Source organism: Ovis canadensis, chromosome 1 (genome assembly GCF_042477335.2).
Source record: "Ovis canadensis isolate MfBH-ARS-UI-01 breed Bighorn chromosome 1, ARS-UI_OviCan_v2, whole genome shotgun sequence".
NCBI classification, from domain to species: Eukaryota; Metazoa; Chordata; class Mammalia; order Artiodactyla; family Bovidae; genus Ovis; species Ovis canadensis.
In genome coordinates, this window is record NC_091245.1 from 181893848 (window position 1) to 181908463 (window position 14616).

The 14616-nt window shown below is 37.6% G+C and overlaps 1 protein-coding gene and 1 pseudogene across 5 annotated transcripts in view; both read left to right on the forward strand.

Annotated features, from left to right (window-relative positions):
* Positions 1-14616, forward strand: part of LOC138420678 (protein Aster-C-like) — a 42629-nt gene that overhangs the window by 16779 nt on the left and 11234 nt on the right. For 3 of the 5 annotated variants that reach the window (XM_069554018.1, XM_069553998.1, XM_069554008.1), the window contains exons 5-8: positions 5057-5194; positions 10851-10969; positions 12643-12785; positions 13641-13744. In XM_069554018.1, the coding sequence (XP_069410119.1) occupies positions 5057-5194; positions 10851-10969; positions 12643-12785; positions 13641-13744 (504 nt within the window). The remainder of the gene's footprint in view (positions 1-5056; positions 5195-10850; positions 10970-12642; positions 12786-13640; positions 13745-14616) is intronic. The other 2 variants (XM_069554037.1, XM_069554027.1) reach the window with 1 other exon arrangement.
* On the forward strand, positions 4453-4551 carry LOC138431572 (U6 spliceosomal RNA; annotated as a pseudogene).

The window sequence follows — 14616 nt, forward strand, 5'->3', positions numbered from 1 at the left end:
TAGTATTTATTCTTTATTGGAAATAGTCACCTGCTGCAGATGGTGACTGCAGCCATGAAATTAAAAGACGCTTATTCCTTGGAAGAAAAGTTATGACCAACCTAGATAGTATATTCAAAAGCAGAGACATTACTTTGCCAACTAAGGTCCGTCTAGTCAAGACTATGGTTTTTCCTGTGGTCATGTATGGATGTGAGAGTTGGACTGTGAAGAAGGCTGAGCACTGAAGAATTGATACATTTGAACTGTGGTGTTGGAGAAGACTCTTGATGGTCCCTTGGACTGCAAGGAGATCCAACCAGTCCATTCTGAAGGAGATCAACCCTGGGATTTCTTTGGAAGGAATGATGCTAAAGCTGAAGCTCCAGTACTTTGGCCACCTCATGCGAAGAGTTGACTCATTGGAAAAGACTCTGATGCTGGGAGGGATTGGTGGCAGGAGGAGAAGGGGATGACAGAGGATGAGGTGGCTGGATGGCATCACCGACTCGATGGACATGAGTCAGTGAACTCCGGGAGATGGTGATGGATAGGAGGCCTGGCATGCTGCAATTCATGGGGTTGCAAAGAGTCGGACACGACTGAGCAACTGAACTGAACTGAACTAAGTTGAGCAGTGTTCCTTTCTCCATTTAAAATGCCACCTGCTAGCTTAATATGCTCCAGCAATATGATTGATGATGTTATTTAGATAGGAGGCTTTAAAGTACCATGAATTTAATAAATAAATAATCCCAGGTGGAAATAGTTTATTTTGTATCCTTACTTCCTTGAACAAATTTGCATACAAAAGGTATTATTGTTAATTTCTAGTAGTAATACCACAAGTTATGTTTTTATCAGTCATGATACAGAACATTTTATCTAACAGTAGAGTTTAAATGAAATATGAAGACATTGTATTGATATACTTTTATGAATACAATTTATTTCCTTCTTAAATGTGACCTTTAAGGAAGGAAACTTGCTTTTGAAAAATAATAATTACAGGACTCCTTAGAGAAATGGCTGCTTTTAAGGTTACGGTGCACACTTCAGTTGTGTCTGACTCTTTGTGACCCTATGGACTGTAGCCCGCCAAGCTCCTCTGTCCAGGGGATTCTCCAGGCAAGAATACTGGAGTGGGTTGCCATGCCCTCCTCCAGGAGATCTTCCTGACCCAGGGATCGAACCCAGGTCTCTTATGTCTCCTGCGTTGGCAGGTGGGTTCTTTACCACTAGAGCCACCTGGGAAGGGCTAGGGTGGGGAATATACAAAATGAGCCCAGATATAGTGCAAGAATATAAAGAAGTGCTTGAAAAAGAAAAAAGAGGCATGTCAAAAGGTCATAGGCATCAACCTGAAAGACTTCTAATGGCCAAACAAAAAATAAGTGTGAGCAGCGAAATAAATAATGACAGTACTGGATTATAACCTAAAGTATAAACTGACTTTGTAAATCCATCCTGATACCAATGGTTGAATAAATATATAAATGGGGGAGAAAGCAGGAGTCTTCCTTACAGAGCTCCAAATAATGAAGTATATATGTAGATCTTTTCCCTTCCAGGAGGTGGAGCTGAATTCTCCTCCCCTTGAGATGGGCTGAACTTAGGGACTCATTTCTAATGAATAGCATATGGAAAGAGGAAAATAATACTTTTGGAGTGGAAAAGCCTGCCAGATACCACCTTGACCAATTGATCAAGATTAATCAAGGTTAATGCTGTTATGTATACCCCCTGAGTTTGAGGAGAAGGGTACTTCACCTCTGTGGTGTTCGTCCCCCAAATCCAAACCCTGGTCTAATCATGAAAAAAACCTCAGGTGAACCCAAATTGGGGGACGTTCTACATAATACCTGAGCTGTACTTTCAAATGTATTAGGTCATTGAAAAACAAGAAAAAAGTGAGGGACTGTCATAGATTGGAGGAGACTAAGATGATAACAGCTAAGTACAAATATGGTACCTTGGGCTGGATTCTTGTTCATAAAAAGACATTACTGGAAGAAATAGGAATAAAGTCTAGTTTAGTTAATTGTCCCTCTAAAATTATTAAAAAATAAAAAATTAAAAGATATCATTGCAAAAAAATGGCAGCCCACTCCAGTACTCTTGCCTGGAAAATTCCATGGACTGAGAAGCCTGGTAGACTATAGTCCATGGTTCTCAAAGAGTCGGACATGACTGAGCTACTTTACTTACGATTTTTTTGTATTTTCCACAGTCACCTAAAATGGTTATATAACACTTATGTGCCAAACTCGTAATGTACTTAGGTGAAATCAACATGATCCCTGCTCACATAGAACTTAAGAGTCTAGTGCAGGAAAGAGGCAATAAAAAGGCACTAAGTCAGTAAAAATATAATTACAAGTCAGGATAAGTTCTGTGAAGGGGATGATCAGGATACATAGAATACCTATACTTGTTTGCTTTCTTGTGAATGTATGAATTATTTTTACAATAAACTTGGAAGTTAAAGTGAAAGTCGCTCAGTTATGTCTGAGTCTCTGAGACCCCGTGGACTAGACTGTCCATGGAATTCTCCAGGCAAGAATACTGGAGTGGGTAGCCTTTCCCTTCTCCAGGGGATCTTTCCAACCCAGGGATCAAAGCAAGGTCTCCCTCATTGCAGGTGGATTCTTTACCAGCTGAGCCACCTGAGAAGTCCAAGAATGCTGAAGTGGGTAGCCTATCTGTTTTTCAGTGGATCTTCCCGACCCAGGAATCGAACCAGGGTCTCCTGCATTGCAGGCGGATTCTTTACCAACTGAGCTATCAGGGACGTCATAATGAACATATATTACTTCTGTGTCAGAAAAAGGTATTTCTCAAGCCTAATTTGGAAGTTACCTCATAGAACCTTAGTAAATTGCCTGGTTTCAGTGATTAATTTCTATGCCAGAGGAGCCATTACTTGAGATTGCAGTGCCTACCATGTGCATGCTTTTGTCTACACGCAGTATTGTTGCAGGAAGGAGGTAAATTGATATCTACCCACTATATCCCTAACTTCTCTGCACCTATAACAAAACAGGGAGAACAGACCATTTCATGAGGAGTAGCTGGAGTGAAGGCAGAGCTGGAGGGATTTTTCTTTCCTGCTTCTTAGACCACTGCCTTTTACTTTGACTGCTTCCAGTGGCTTAATGTGGACAGATGCTCAACACATAATTCTTAGAACTTGATTTGTGAGCTATGGGGAGCTTTTGTCGCAGTTTTCATTCTGTAATGATGGGCATAATCCATAAAACAATAAATAATCCCAGTCCTGAAATCATTAAAATTTCAACTGGATTGCTTTACTCCATTTCCTTTATTCTACCAGACTCCTGTTCCTAGATGTCCCCCAGCCCCGCCATTTCCTTTAGAGTCTTCGGAGTTAAATTCTTGCACTATAGAATAGGGTTAAGTGTGTGTGTTCTGCAGCTAGAGTGATTTCAGGTTTCAGTTCAGTCACTGACCAGCCATGGAGCTTTGGCAGTTCTCCGAGTGCTGCGGTTTCCTCATCTGTACAATGGAGATGAAGATGTGAAAAGCTCTTGCCTCACAGGATTGCTGTGAGAATATGTGTGAATACCTCTAAGTTGCTTAGCACAATACCTGACATGTGGTAACATCATGAATGCATGGGCTATTTCATGTAGTGTTTCCAGGGAATATGAGGAGAGGTGAGCTTCCTTATTTTCTACAAAAGAGTTTTCAACATTGCTGTCAGGTTCTTAGAAAAAATATAGTATTCCATTGGGCTTTATTTAGCTTTGAAGAATACTTTTCAGAAGGATTTCTTTTTTGATTAATTAAATTATTTTTTACACATATTTATTTTTAAAATTAATTTATTTTAATTGGAGGATAATGACTTTACGATATTGTGATGGTTTTTGCTGTACATCAACATGAGTTTGTTGTAGGTATACATATGTCCCCTCCCTCTTGAATTGCCCTCCCACCACCCACCCCACCCCACCCCTCTAGGGTGTCTCAGAGCACCAGTTTGCGCTCCCTGAGTCATACAGCAAATTCCCACTGGCATCTCTTTTAAATATGGTAGTGTATATCTTCTTCTCTCCATTTGTCCCACCCTCTCCTTCCTCACTATTTCCGCAAGTCTGTTCTCTATGCCTGTGTCTCCATTGCTTTCCTGCAAATAGGTTCATCAGTACCATCTTTCTAGATTCCATATATATATGTTAATATATGATATTTATTTTTCTCTTTCAGAAGGATTTCTTTTAATGTGTAGTATTGAGAACAGATTGTAAATACAGTGATACTTGTCTTGGGGGAGTGAACTTTAAGTCAAGTTTGAAACATTATTCAGACTAGTAAGATAGTGAGTACAGCAGATATTAAAGCCATTAATGTCTTAATATTTACTTAATATGTATGCACATTCAGAAATAGGACCTGCTATGTGTCCCTTGTCACTCTTGAAAGATTCCTTTTTTAAAAATATTTTTTTGAGTGCTTGGTTTGGCAGCACATATACTGAAATTGGAATGATACAGAGGTTAGCATGGCCGCTGCACATGGATGACACAGAAATTCATGAACTGTTCTTTTGAATGATATATGATATTATGAGAGTTTACTATCATGCAAATTAAATATTTCTATATCTTGGTATTTGACAACTGAACTATTGATCATGTATAGTTTAATTACTATCTACTTGGCTCAGATGGTTAAGCGTCTGTCTAAAATGTGGGAGACCCGGGTTCAATCCCTGGGTCGGGAAGATCCCCTGGAGAAGGAAATGGCAGTCCACTCCAGTACTATTGCCTGGAAAATCCCATGGACTGAGGAGCCTGGTAGGCTACAGTCCTTGGGGTTGCAAAGAGTTGGCACAACTGAGCGACTTCACTTTCACTTTCACTTTTATGTATAGTTATACATAATATGTATGAATATAATACCAATTTAGAGTTTTAATAGTGTCGTGTAATGTGCTGTGATCATTGTAATCACTTTTAAAAGCCATTTTGTGCCTAAAACAAACAAAATGAAATCTTGAAATTACCTTTCTTTGATGTCTTCCCTTTTTGTTCTGTGTTTTTTGTTTCTCCAGAAAACATTCTTGAGAAAGACCTTCATGGAAGACTTTATATCAACCGTGTGTTTCATATCAGTGCTGAAAGAATGTTTGAATTGCTGTTCACCAGTTCACGCTTTATGCAGAGATTTTCTAATTCTAGAAATATAATAGGTTGGTCTTGTGTTCTTATCTAATGATAAATGTGGGAGAATTTTATTATCCTTAGAGAGTTTATGTTATCAAGTGGAAAAATTAGACAGGCTTCAATTTAATTTTGGTGATGTAGAAACTAGTGTTTAGGTGTTTTGGGTAAAATCACATGTAAATAGTATAATTTTTCAGTTAGTCAGATCTTACCTACTATTAAGTTCAGACCCTTTGAGAACTAAAACTCCATTTATTTGTTAATATAGCAGTTCAATTGGGTTGAGCCCCATTTAAAAGGATTCCATTGTGGAATAGTTGGATTCTGAGCATATATGCCAAGTTGCTTCAGTTGTGTCCAACTCTTTGAGACCCCATGGACTGTAGCCCGCCAGGCTCCTCTGTCCATGGGATTCTCTAGGCAAGAATTCTGGAGTGGGTTGCCATGCCCTCTTCCAGGGATCTTCCTGACCCAGAGATCAAACCTGCACCCCTGTGTCTCCTGTATTTGCAGATGGGTTCCTTACCACTAGTGCCACCTAGGAAGCCAACTGGATTCTAGTAGAGTATGAACTAGTATAGTCACTTTGCAAAATGATTTGGTGGTATCTACTAGATACATATAACCTTCAGAAATGGGTCCCAGTGTACTCTGAAAGATATGTACTGCCATGTTCATAGCAGCATTATTTATAACGGCCCCCAAACTCAAAACAGCCCAAATATCTACCAGTAATGTGGATGTATGTATGTTAACAGATGTATGTTCACACAAAAGAATACTTATGGTGATGGAAAAAAAAAAACCAACTGCTGCTAACAATACATATAAATCTTATGGGTGTACTATAGTATTAAGCAAGAGAAGTCAGACATAAAATAGTACATACTGTGATTTCTTTAAAGTTCAAAACGAGGTAAAACTTATTTATAGACATGAAAGCAGCAGAGTAGTTAACTGCTGTGGGGACTGCTGTGGGTGGATAGAGACTGGAAGGGAGCTTCTGGGATGCTGGTAAAGTTCTCTATCTTGATTTGGGTAGTGGTACACATGTGTGTTTTTTCTGCAAATTCGTGGAGACTTGAGGTTGCAATGCCTATGGTCTATCTTAATGAAAATACTCCAATTAGGAAGGTTGTTATAAAAAAGATTTTATTGATTATGTGTTAAAAGTTCTATTTTGGTAAACATCTCAAACAAGCATATAGCCAACCTGAAATTGAATTTATCCTAAATATTTCAAGATATCTTAGAAACTTCGGGAGCATATGGTTTAACTTGCTATATAAAATTAGAAAACACCAGTGGCAGAGATCCATATAAGCTGAGTCATTTGACATAGTCAAAGAGAGTCAAATTAAATATAATGTATAATCTAACCATTTTATTAACCGTTAGATGTTATTCCTTTATTTGAAATTTTATGTAAACATAATTACGTATTCATAGGCTATAACATTGATACAGACTAGATATAAAAAAGTAATTTTTTCTTATTATTCATAGTAGAGTAGCAAAGCAATTTTTGATTGATAGCTATTGTCTTGTGATTATATTAAATGTCATGTTTTTAAAAATCATTAATTTTTTTCCTGTTCTTCCAGTTTTAAAAATATGTAATACCTGAGGGATATAAATCTTTCTTTTCACTCAGTAGCTCATGTTTAATATTGTATCTGTTCTGAATCTATTTTGTATGTTCTTGCTATTCATGTCTGCCTGGAGAATTTGCCATTCCAGAAGAGCTGGATATTTTATATCTCTTAATTTTCTAAGATGATGCCTGTTGATATTGCACTGCCATTTTTATGGCTGGAAAGGCCCAGAGGGAACTAGCTATGTTATTCCACGTTGGTACAAAATGAAGGCTTTTTTTTAAAAAAATCACAGCTGCGTTTGGTGTCTGATATCATATCTAGCTTCAGTATGGATGACTGTGTTTGCCATCTGATGCTATAAATGGCTTTGGGAAGCAAAGGCTTCTGGCTTATCACAAGTATAAATAGTTATAGGCATGTTGCCATTAGACCTAGAATTAGTCAGAAGGTTTGCCCCCAAAGAGATAATCTGCTTATCACTGCACACTATTCTGTTCTCTTCTGAATTTGTTATCTGGTAGTCAAAGTTGCATTTCTTGAGAACAGGTTTCAAAGGCTTCTTTTTAAACTATGAAGAGTTTAATGGGAAAATATAGTATGGTCAGTTATTTGTGGATTTAACCTAATTTTAGCACTAAAATGGCTACTTCTGGATCTGTTTTTTTAATAATTAAAATTTATTTTAAATTACTAAGAATAGTGATAATTATTCTTAATAATTTTTAATAAAAATCACAATTTGAATTCTTTAAAATCTTTGTTTATGGTTATAGGACACTATTTTTATAATGTAAAGCTCAGTTTTAAGTCTTTTTATTCAACTTTCTAATTTGGAAAAATGCAGATCTTTAGAAAATTTGCACGAATAGTATAATGAAACCTACCCATCACCTGCATTCACCAGTCTTTTTTATTGTGGTATTATTTCTGCACATAACATAAAACTTACCATTTTAATAATTTTAAAATGTGCAGTTCAGTGGCATTAAGTACGTTCACATCGTTCTGTACCCATCACCATCGCCGGAACTTTCCATCTTCCCCAAACTGAAACTCTGTCCCTGGTGAACAGTAACGCTCCATTTTCCCCTCTCCCCGTCTCCTGATGAACACCATTCTACTTTCTGCCTCCATGAATCTTACTATGCTTCTGTTGTTCAGTCACGCAGTTGTCTGACTCTTTGGGACCCCATGGAGTGCAGCACGCCAGGCTTCTCTGTCCTTCACTGTCTCCCGGAGCTTGCTCAAACTCATGCCCATTGAGTCGGTAATGCCATCCAACCGTCTCATCCTCTATCATCCCCTTCTCTTGCCTTCAATCTTTACCACCATCAGGGTCTTTTCTAATGGGTCAGCTCTTTGTACCAGGTGGCCGAAGTATTGGAGCTTCAGCCTGAGCTTCAGTCCCTCCAATGAATTTTCAGGATTGATTTCCTTTAGGATTGACTGGTTTGATCTCCTTGCAGTCCAAGGGATTCTCAAGAGTCTTCTCCAACACCACAGTTGCAGTATTTCTTTCTTTGTGACTACTTATTTCACTTAGCATAATGTCTTCAGGGTTTATCCATATTGCAGTATGGATTTCATCTCATTCCTTTTAAAGAACAAATGCTAAACCATTGTATGTTTATGCCACATTTTGTATACCTACTCCTTTATCAGTGGAGTTTTGAGTTATTTCCACTTTTTAGTTATTGTGGATGCTGCTGCTGTGAACACTGATGTACAAGTATGTGTTTGAATCCCTGCTCTTAGTTCCTTTGGGTAATACCTAGAAGTAGAAATGGATCATACGGTAATTCTGTATTTAATTTTTTGAAGAACTGCCATTGTTTTCCACAGTGGCTGCATCATTTTATAGTCCTACCAACACTGCATAAATGTTCCAATTTCTCCATATTTTAGCCAACCTCTCATTTTCAGGTTTTTGTGATAATAGTTATCCTAGTGGGTGTGAAGATTCACCAATTTTAAAATTTTATTACATCAGAGGATTCTTGAATTATTTATTTTGCAATTTTTGCTTTTGATTACTTCAACTTTTTGTTATCAAAATGCCTCATATGTCTGTTTGTATACTGTTGCCATTTTTTCTCATAACTTCATCTGTTCTTTATATTATGATGAACTTTACTTAGGTTTTGGGGACTTGACTATTCCAAAATGTTGTAACATTCTGACACGTGATATTCAATAGGCTTGTTGGTAACACTGATGAAAATACAAGTGAAAGAGAGACTTTTATCTTTGTTGATAATTGCTTTGTTGAATAGTGTGCAGTTTTAACGGCAGAATTCAATGATATCTTTAAATTTAGTCACTGGTTAACAATGAACTATTTGTATAATTCTTTTGAAACAGGCTGACATATGACCAAAGTGATATTTTACAAAGTATTTTATAATTAATTGTATATCTATTGTACACCTAAATAAATCATTTTAAAACAAATTCTGTATTATAGATCCCATGATTTGAGATGTTGCCTGTTTAGTTTACTTGCAAAATTTTTCTGCAAAAGATAAGCAACAGGCAGCTTCAGGATCCCTCATTAAATCCCTAGGCTTAGCTGACTGAAAGAAGTTAAATAAAATTGAATATATCATAAAGCCTTATTTCCTTTCCTTTGATGATGGGTAATAGGTTAGATAAAAGCTTCTGTTTTAGGATATTGATGTGCAGCAGCCAGATATACTAATTGCCTAAGTCCATTATGCTAGGTAGGGCTTCCCAGGTGGCTCAGAGTCTGCTTGCAATGCAGGAGACCTGGGTTTGATCCCTGGGTTAGAAAGATCCCCTGGAGAAGGAAATGGCAACCCACTCCAGTACTCTTGCCTGAGGAATCCCATGGACAGAGGAGCCTGGCAAGCTACAGTCCATGGGGTCACAAGGAGTCAGATACGACTTAACAACTAGATAACAACAAGAACAGTTGTGCTAGGTGACTTAGTTAGATCTTCAAATAGAGTTCATGATGCTGTTACCTGTATTTTCCTAGTGTTAGCTTGTTAAATGAACTTTGTTATATGGTGCTATGTTCTAAAGATATTCAATTCAGTTCAGATGCTCAGTCGTGTCTGACTCTTTGTGACCCCATGAACTGCTGCATGCCAGGCTTCCCTGTCCATCACCAACTCCCAAAGCTTACTCAAATTCATGTCCATAGGGTTGGTGATGCCATCCAACCATCTCATCCTCTGTCATCCCGTTCTCCTCCCACCTTCAATCTTTCCCAGCATCAGGGTCTTTTCAAATGAATCAGTTCTTCTCATCAGGTGGCCACAGTATTGGAGTTTCAGCTTCGGCATCAGTCCTAATGAATATTCAGGACTGATCTCCTTTAGGATTGACTAGTTTGATCTTCTTACAGCCCAAGGGACTCTCACTGAGAGTCTTCTCAAGACTCTCAAGAGTCTTCTCCAATACCACAGTATTTCTGTTCAAAGTGTGTTTTTGCTCATTGTGTTGTTGCTAAGCAAAAGAAATAGAATTTTTACAAAATCTTGCCATAAAGATAGATTTTTCTAGAGCTTTCTTCATATAGAAAAGGTTATATAGTTTATTTATATTCCATTGCCCCCTCCTTGATTAAAGATCTCTGCAGAGAAGCCATTAACATTGTATGATTTCTCATTGATGTGATTTCTCCACAAGTTGAGATCAGATCATATTGCTACATTAAGGACAAATGTCTTTCAAGGTCTCGTCCTTGGGAGTGCTGAAATGTTTTGTCTCTGATAAGTGGACACCCTTACTTCTCTTTGTAGGTACTGGGAACTTTAAAAAGAAGCCCACTGATGATACACTTTTAATTTTATCTTCTAGAGAAAAGAAAAAATGTTTTAATAGACAACAATTTAGAAGTAAATGGATCAGAGATGAGGTGTATGTCACATGCAAGAAGAGTGCCTGATATAACTTTACTCTTCTTTAATGTTAAATGAATAACACAGTTATAAGGAAGTTAGAACTGGTCACAGATAAAAATTTAAATAGCTCAAAAACTCTGTCTTTGATTCCATTACAAGCCGTACCCTTCAAATTTCTAGAATTAACTCTTTTCACTATTTTTTGCTGTGATTAGATGTAGTATCTACCCCTTGGAATGTGGAACCTGGAGGGGACCAGCTGAGAACCATGACTTACACTATAGTCCTTAACAATCCACTAACTGGAAAGTGTACCACGGCCACTGAGAAGCAGGTATGCCTATGCGCCAGTATTCCAAAAGAACCATGTATGTGGAAAGAGAGAAGATGCCTGTCAGAGGTCCTAGTCACCAATTTATAAGACAGTCTCGACAAGTATACAGCAAGACAAAGAAGGGAGGAGAAACTGTTTACAGGTTAAAAGAGTTTAAGAGACACATAAACAAATCAATCCAATCCTAACTCAGTCAAGCCAACTGTGAAAAGGCTTTTCGGAGATTTCAGGAATTGTTCATTTCTAAGTTCTGTAATGGTATGGTTGTTATATTTTAAAGCAAGGAGCATTTATCTTTTAAAGGGATATACTGAGGAATTTTAGGGAATCCCTTGGTGACTCAGTGGTAAAGAATCCACCTACAATGCAGAAGACATGGTTTCGATCCCTGTGTTGAGAAGATCCCCTGGAGAAGGAAATGGCAGTCCACTCCAGGATTCTTGCCTGGGAAATTCCAAGGACAGAGGAACCTGGCAGGCTACAGTCCATGGGGTCACAAAAGTCAGACACAACTGAGGGACTAAACCACCACCACCACTGAGCAATTGATAAAGAAATATACTGATGTATTTTGGGGTGAAATTATATTGGTGGTTAGGATATCTTTTAAAAGTAGCTAGGCAGAAGATGAAGGTGGAGGGAGGGAATGTGGGGAGAGATACAGATGAAACAGGACTGGATGTGAGTTAATATTGAAGCTGGTTGATGAGCTGATGAGGGTTCATTATGTAATGTTCATTTCTACTCTTGTATATGTTTGAACTTTTTCATAATAAGTGTTTTTTTAATTTTTTTAATAACACTATTGGAATCTGATTTACAGGATCGTGTCAAGGGTTAGGGCCAAATAACTAGATGGCTGCTATGACATATGAGGAAGAGAGTGTTAGGTATTTTCTGTCTACTCTGGCACTGTCATATACTGTGGTTTATGTCTGGCCAGTTTTGTTGAAGTACTGTATATCTGTTCTACGGAGTTAAAAAATATCTATTAACATCTGAATTATTCTTGCTGTCTTAGTTTTTGTCCATCAGTGTTCAAAAGGACTTAAAATTTTCTCTTCCAAAGATTTCCAAACATTTAAGAGAAGTTTCTTTTTGGTGTTTGAGAGTCTTTGATAACTTTAGAGGATAAATAGAAGAGGTAAGGTTAAAATGAGAAAGAGTTGGCCAGCAACCACTTCAAAGCCTATTTAGGGAAAGCAGTATTTTGTCTGGTTGCCCCTTCCTTCATTTTTTTTTTTTTTGGTGAAGAGTGGTTTTTATTAAATTTTAATGAATTTTAGAGTGGGGTCCTGGCTTTGTTCAATTAAATTTTTTTTTTGTTCAATTAAATTTTGAATTATTCCTCTACCAGGAACATTTGAAATTCTTAATAAACTGCTAACACAGATGAGAGATCATGTAGTTCCTTTCTCCTATGCATGCCTAAAATGAAGGGAAAAAATTATACAATGAAATGACAGAGAGGCAGCAAATACTATTTCTGCACATTCCTTCTCCTCAATTTGTAGATTACATAGCAACGTGGAGGCCCTTCTGGCTTTGAATATAGGCTCCTCATGTTTTTTTGTAATTTGTGAGAAGGAATTCTGGTATACATGTTCTAAGTTGGCAGGGAATTTGATGTATTAAACATGTACATGCAAAAAAATTTCATCTTATTTTGGCAGAGACTGTATAAAGAAAGTCGGGAAGCACAGTTTTATTTGGTAGATGCAGAAGTGCTGACACATGATGTCCCCTACCATGATTACTTCTATACTCTCAACAGATACTGTATCATCCGATCTTCAAAGCAGAAATGCCGACTGAGGTGAGCTACTGTAAACGAATGTTTTAGTCAGGACAGGCTACATTGTATGCTGGCAATGTATCAATCCTGAAATCTTAGTTGCAGTTTTACACAACAAAACTTTATTTCTTCCTTTGCGTGTCCACTGATGGTCAGCAGAAGGGTGGGAAGCCTCATTCAAGAAGCCAGGCTGATGGGGCTTTGACCTCTGGGGCTGCACAATCCAGAATATGTATCATTTCAGTTACTACCAGAAGAGAGAGAGCTATAGAGTTGTGCTCACAGTCCAGTGGCCAGAAGGGTCCCAGGACCCTGTTTAATGGCAAGGGGGCTGGGAGATTTGAGCAGCACGTGGTGGGCAGTAAACAGCTCTGTTGCAGTGGGAGACCAGAAATGTTGGTGTGTTGAAGGTGGTGCTGGGCCCATCATACACTTGCCCTAGTCTCAGCTAGTGTAGTGACTTTTAGCTAACGTATGACCACTAGTGATTTTTTATACAAGGCGTTTAGGACATTTAATTTATTTTGAGCCTTTATCGCTATTTAAATAAAGAAAACTCAGAGTTTGAGAAAGCAAAGAAATAAAATGTGAAGTTGATGAAATTATTAGCAGCTCCCAGTAATTTTTTTAAAGAATTCATTTTCAGTGAAGTTTTTTTGTAGTCTTTTTTTAATATAAATTTATTTATTTTAATTAGAGGTTAATTACTTTACAATATTGTGTTGGTTTTGCCATACATCAACATGATTTTTGTAGTCTTAGTGACTTTACATCCTTTTGGCTTTCCACTGAATTCATTCCTACATTTAAATGCAATGTTCATAATGTGATTAAATCTTGTAAATTAAATATTCTTCTTCCTTCCTTATTCATTAGAGTTTCAACAGATTTGAAATATAAAAAACAACCATGGGCTATTATCAAATCTTTAATTGAGAAGAATTCCTGGAGTTCGCTGGCAGATTATTTCAAACAGCTTGGTTTGTAAATTTCTTGATTTATCTACTTTTGTAAGAATGGCATTTATTAACAGAATGGATGGATTCTTCTATTGGATTCATAGTAGGAACTGGTAGATGGCATTGGAATGACTCTTACTGAAGGGTTCCAACTGTTACACTTAAAATTTAAAAACTTCTAATTTTCATTGATCTACCAAACACTTATATAATGCTTATGATATGCCAGATGTTGCCCTGTGTGTTTTATAAATATCAACTCATTGCAAACCTATAATTTTTTTCCCCATTTTACTAAAGAAGAAATATCAAAACAGAGAGAGAGAGGTGAAGTGACTTTTCCAGGATGACACACTTAGGAGCTGTCACACTCCCTCTCTCTGCAAGGAGCCAGGAAGCTGACTGCAGTGAGGGGCTGGGTGACCTGACCATAAGCATGCAGTGTGCTCATGAGGAAGGTCTGAAGAGTCCTCAGGCCCATACCCCCCTTACCGACATAGCTCTCCTGGGTTTATGCAGGCCCACTTAGCCATGGGACCATGTACATGTATGGATTTGGTGGAGGGGAAGTGATGTAGTTGTTCTCTTTGGATATTCCTTAAAATGTACATGAAGAAAAAGCATGCATATATGTTATATATATATATGTCATACACACACACACACACACACACGAATGTAATTAATTTAGTTAAAGAAAAGGTGGTGGCAGATAAACTCAGGGTAATTTAAGGCTTCACTAGCCAGCTTGCTGGTTATTTATTTTCCTTGCTTTCTCATTGGTTGTTTCATTATTAAACTCCAAATCAGGAGCAAGGAAAGAAAAACTCAAAGATAAGTTTGGCTGATAGATAATGAACTTCTAATGAAAAATCTCGTGAAGGGAAAGGTTA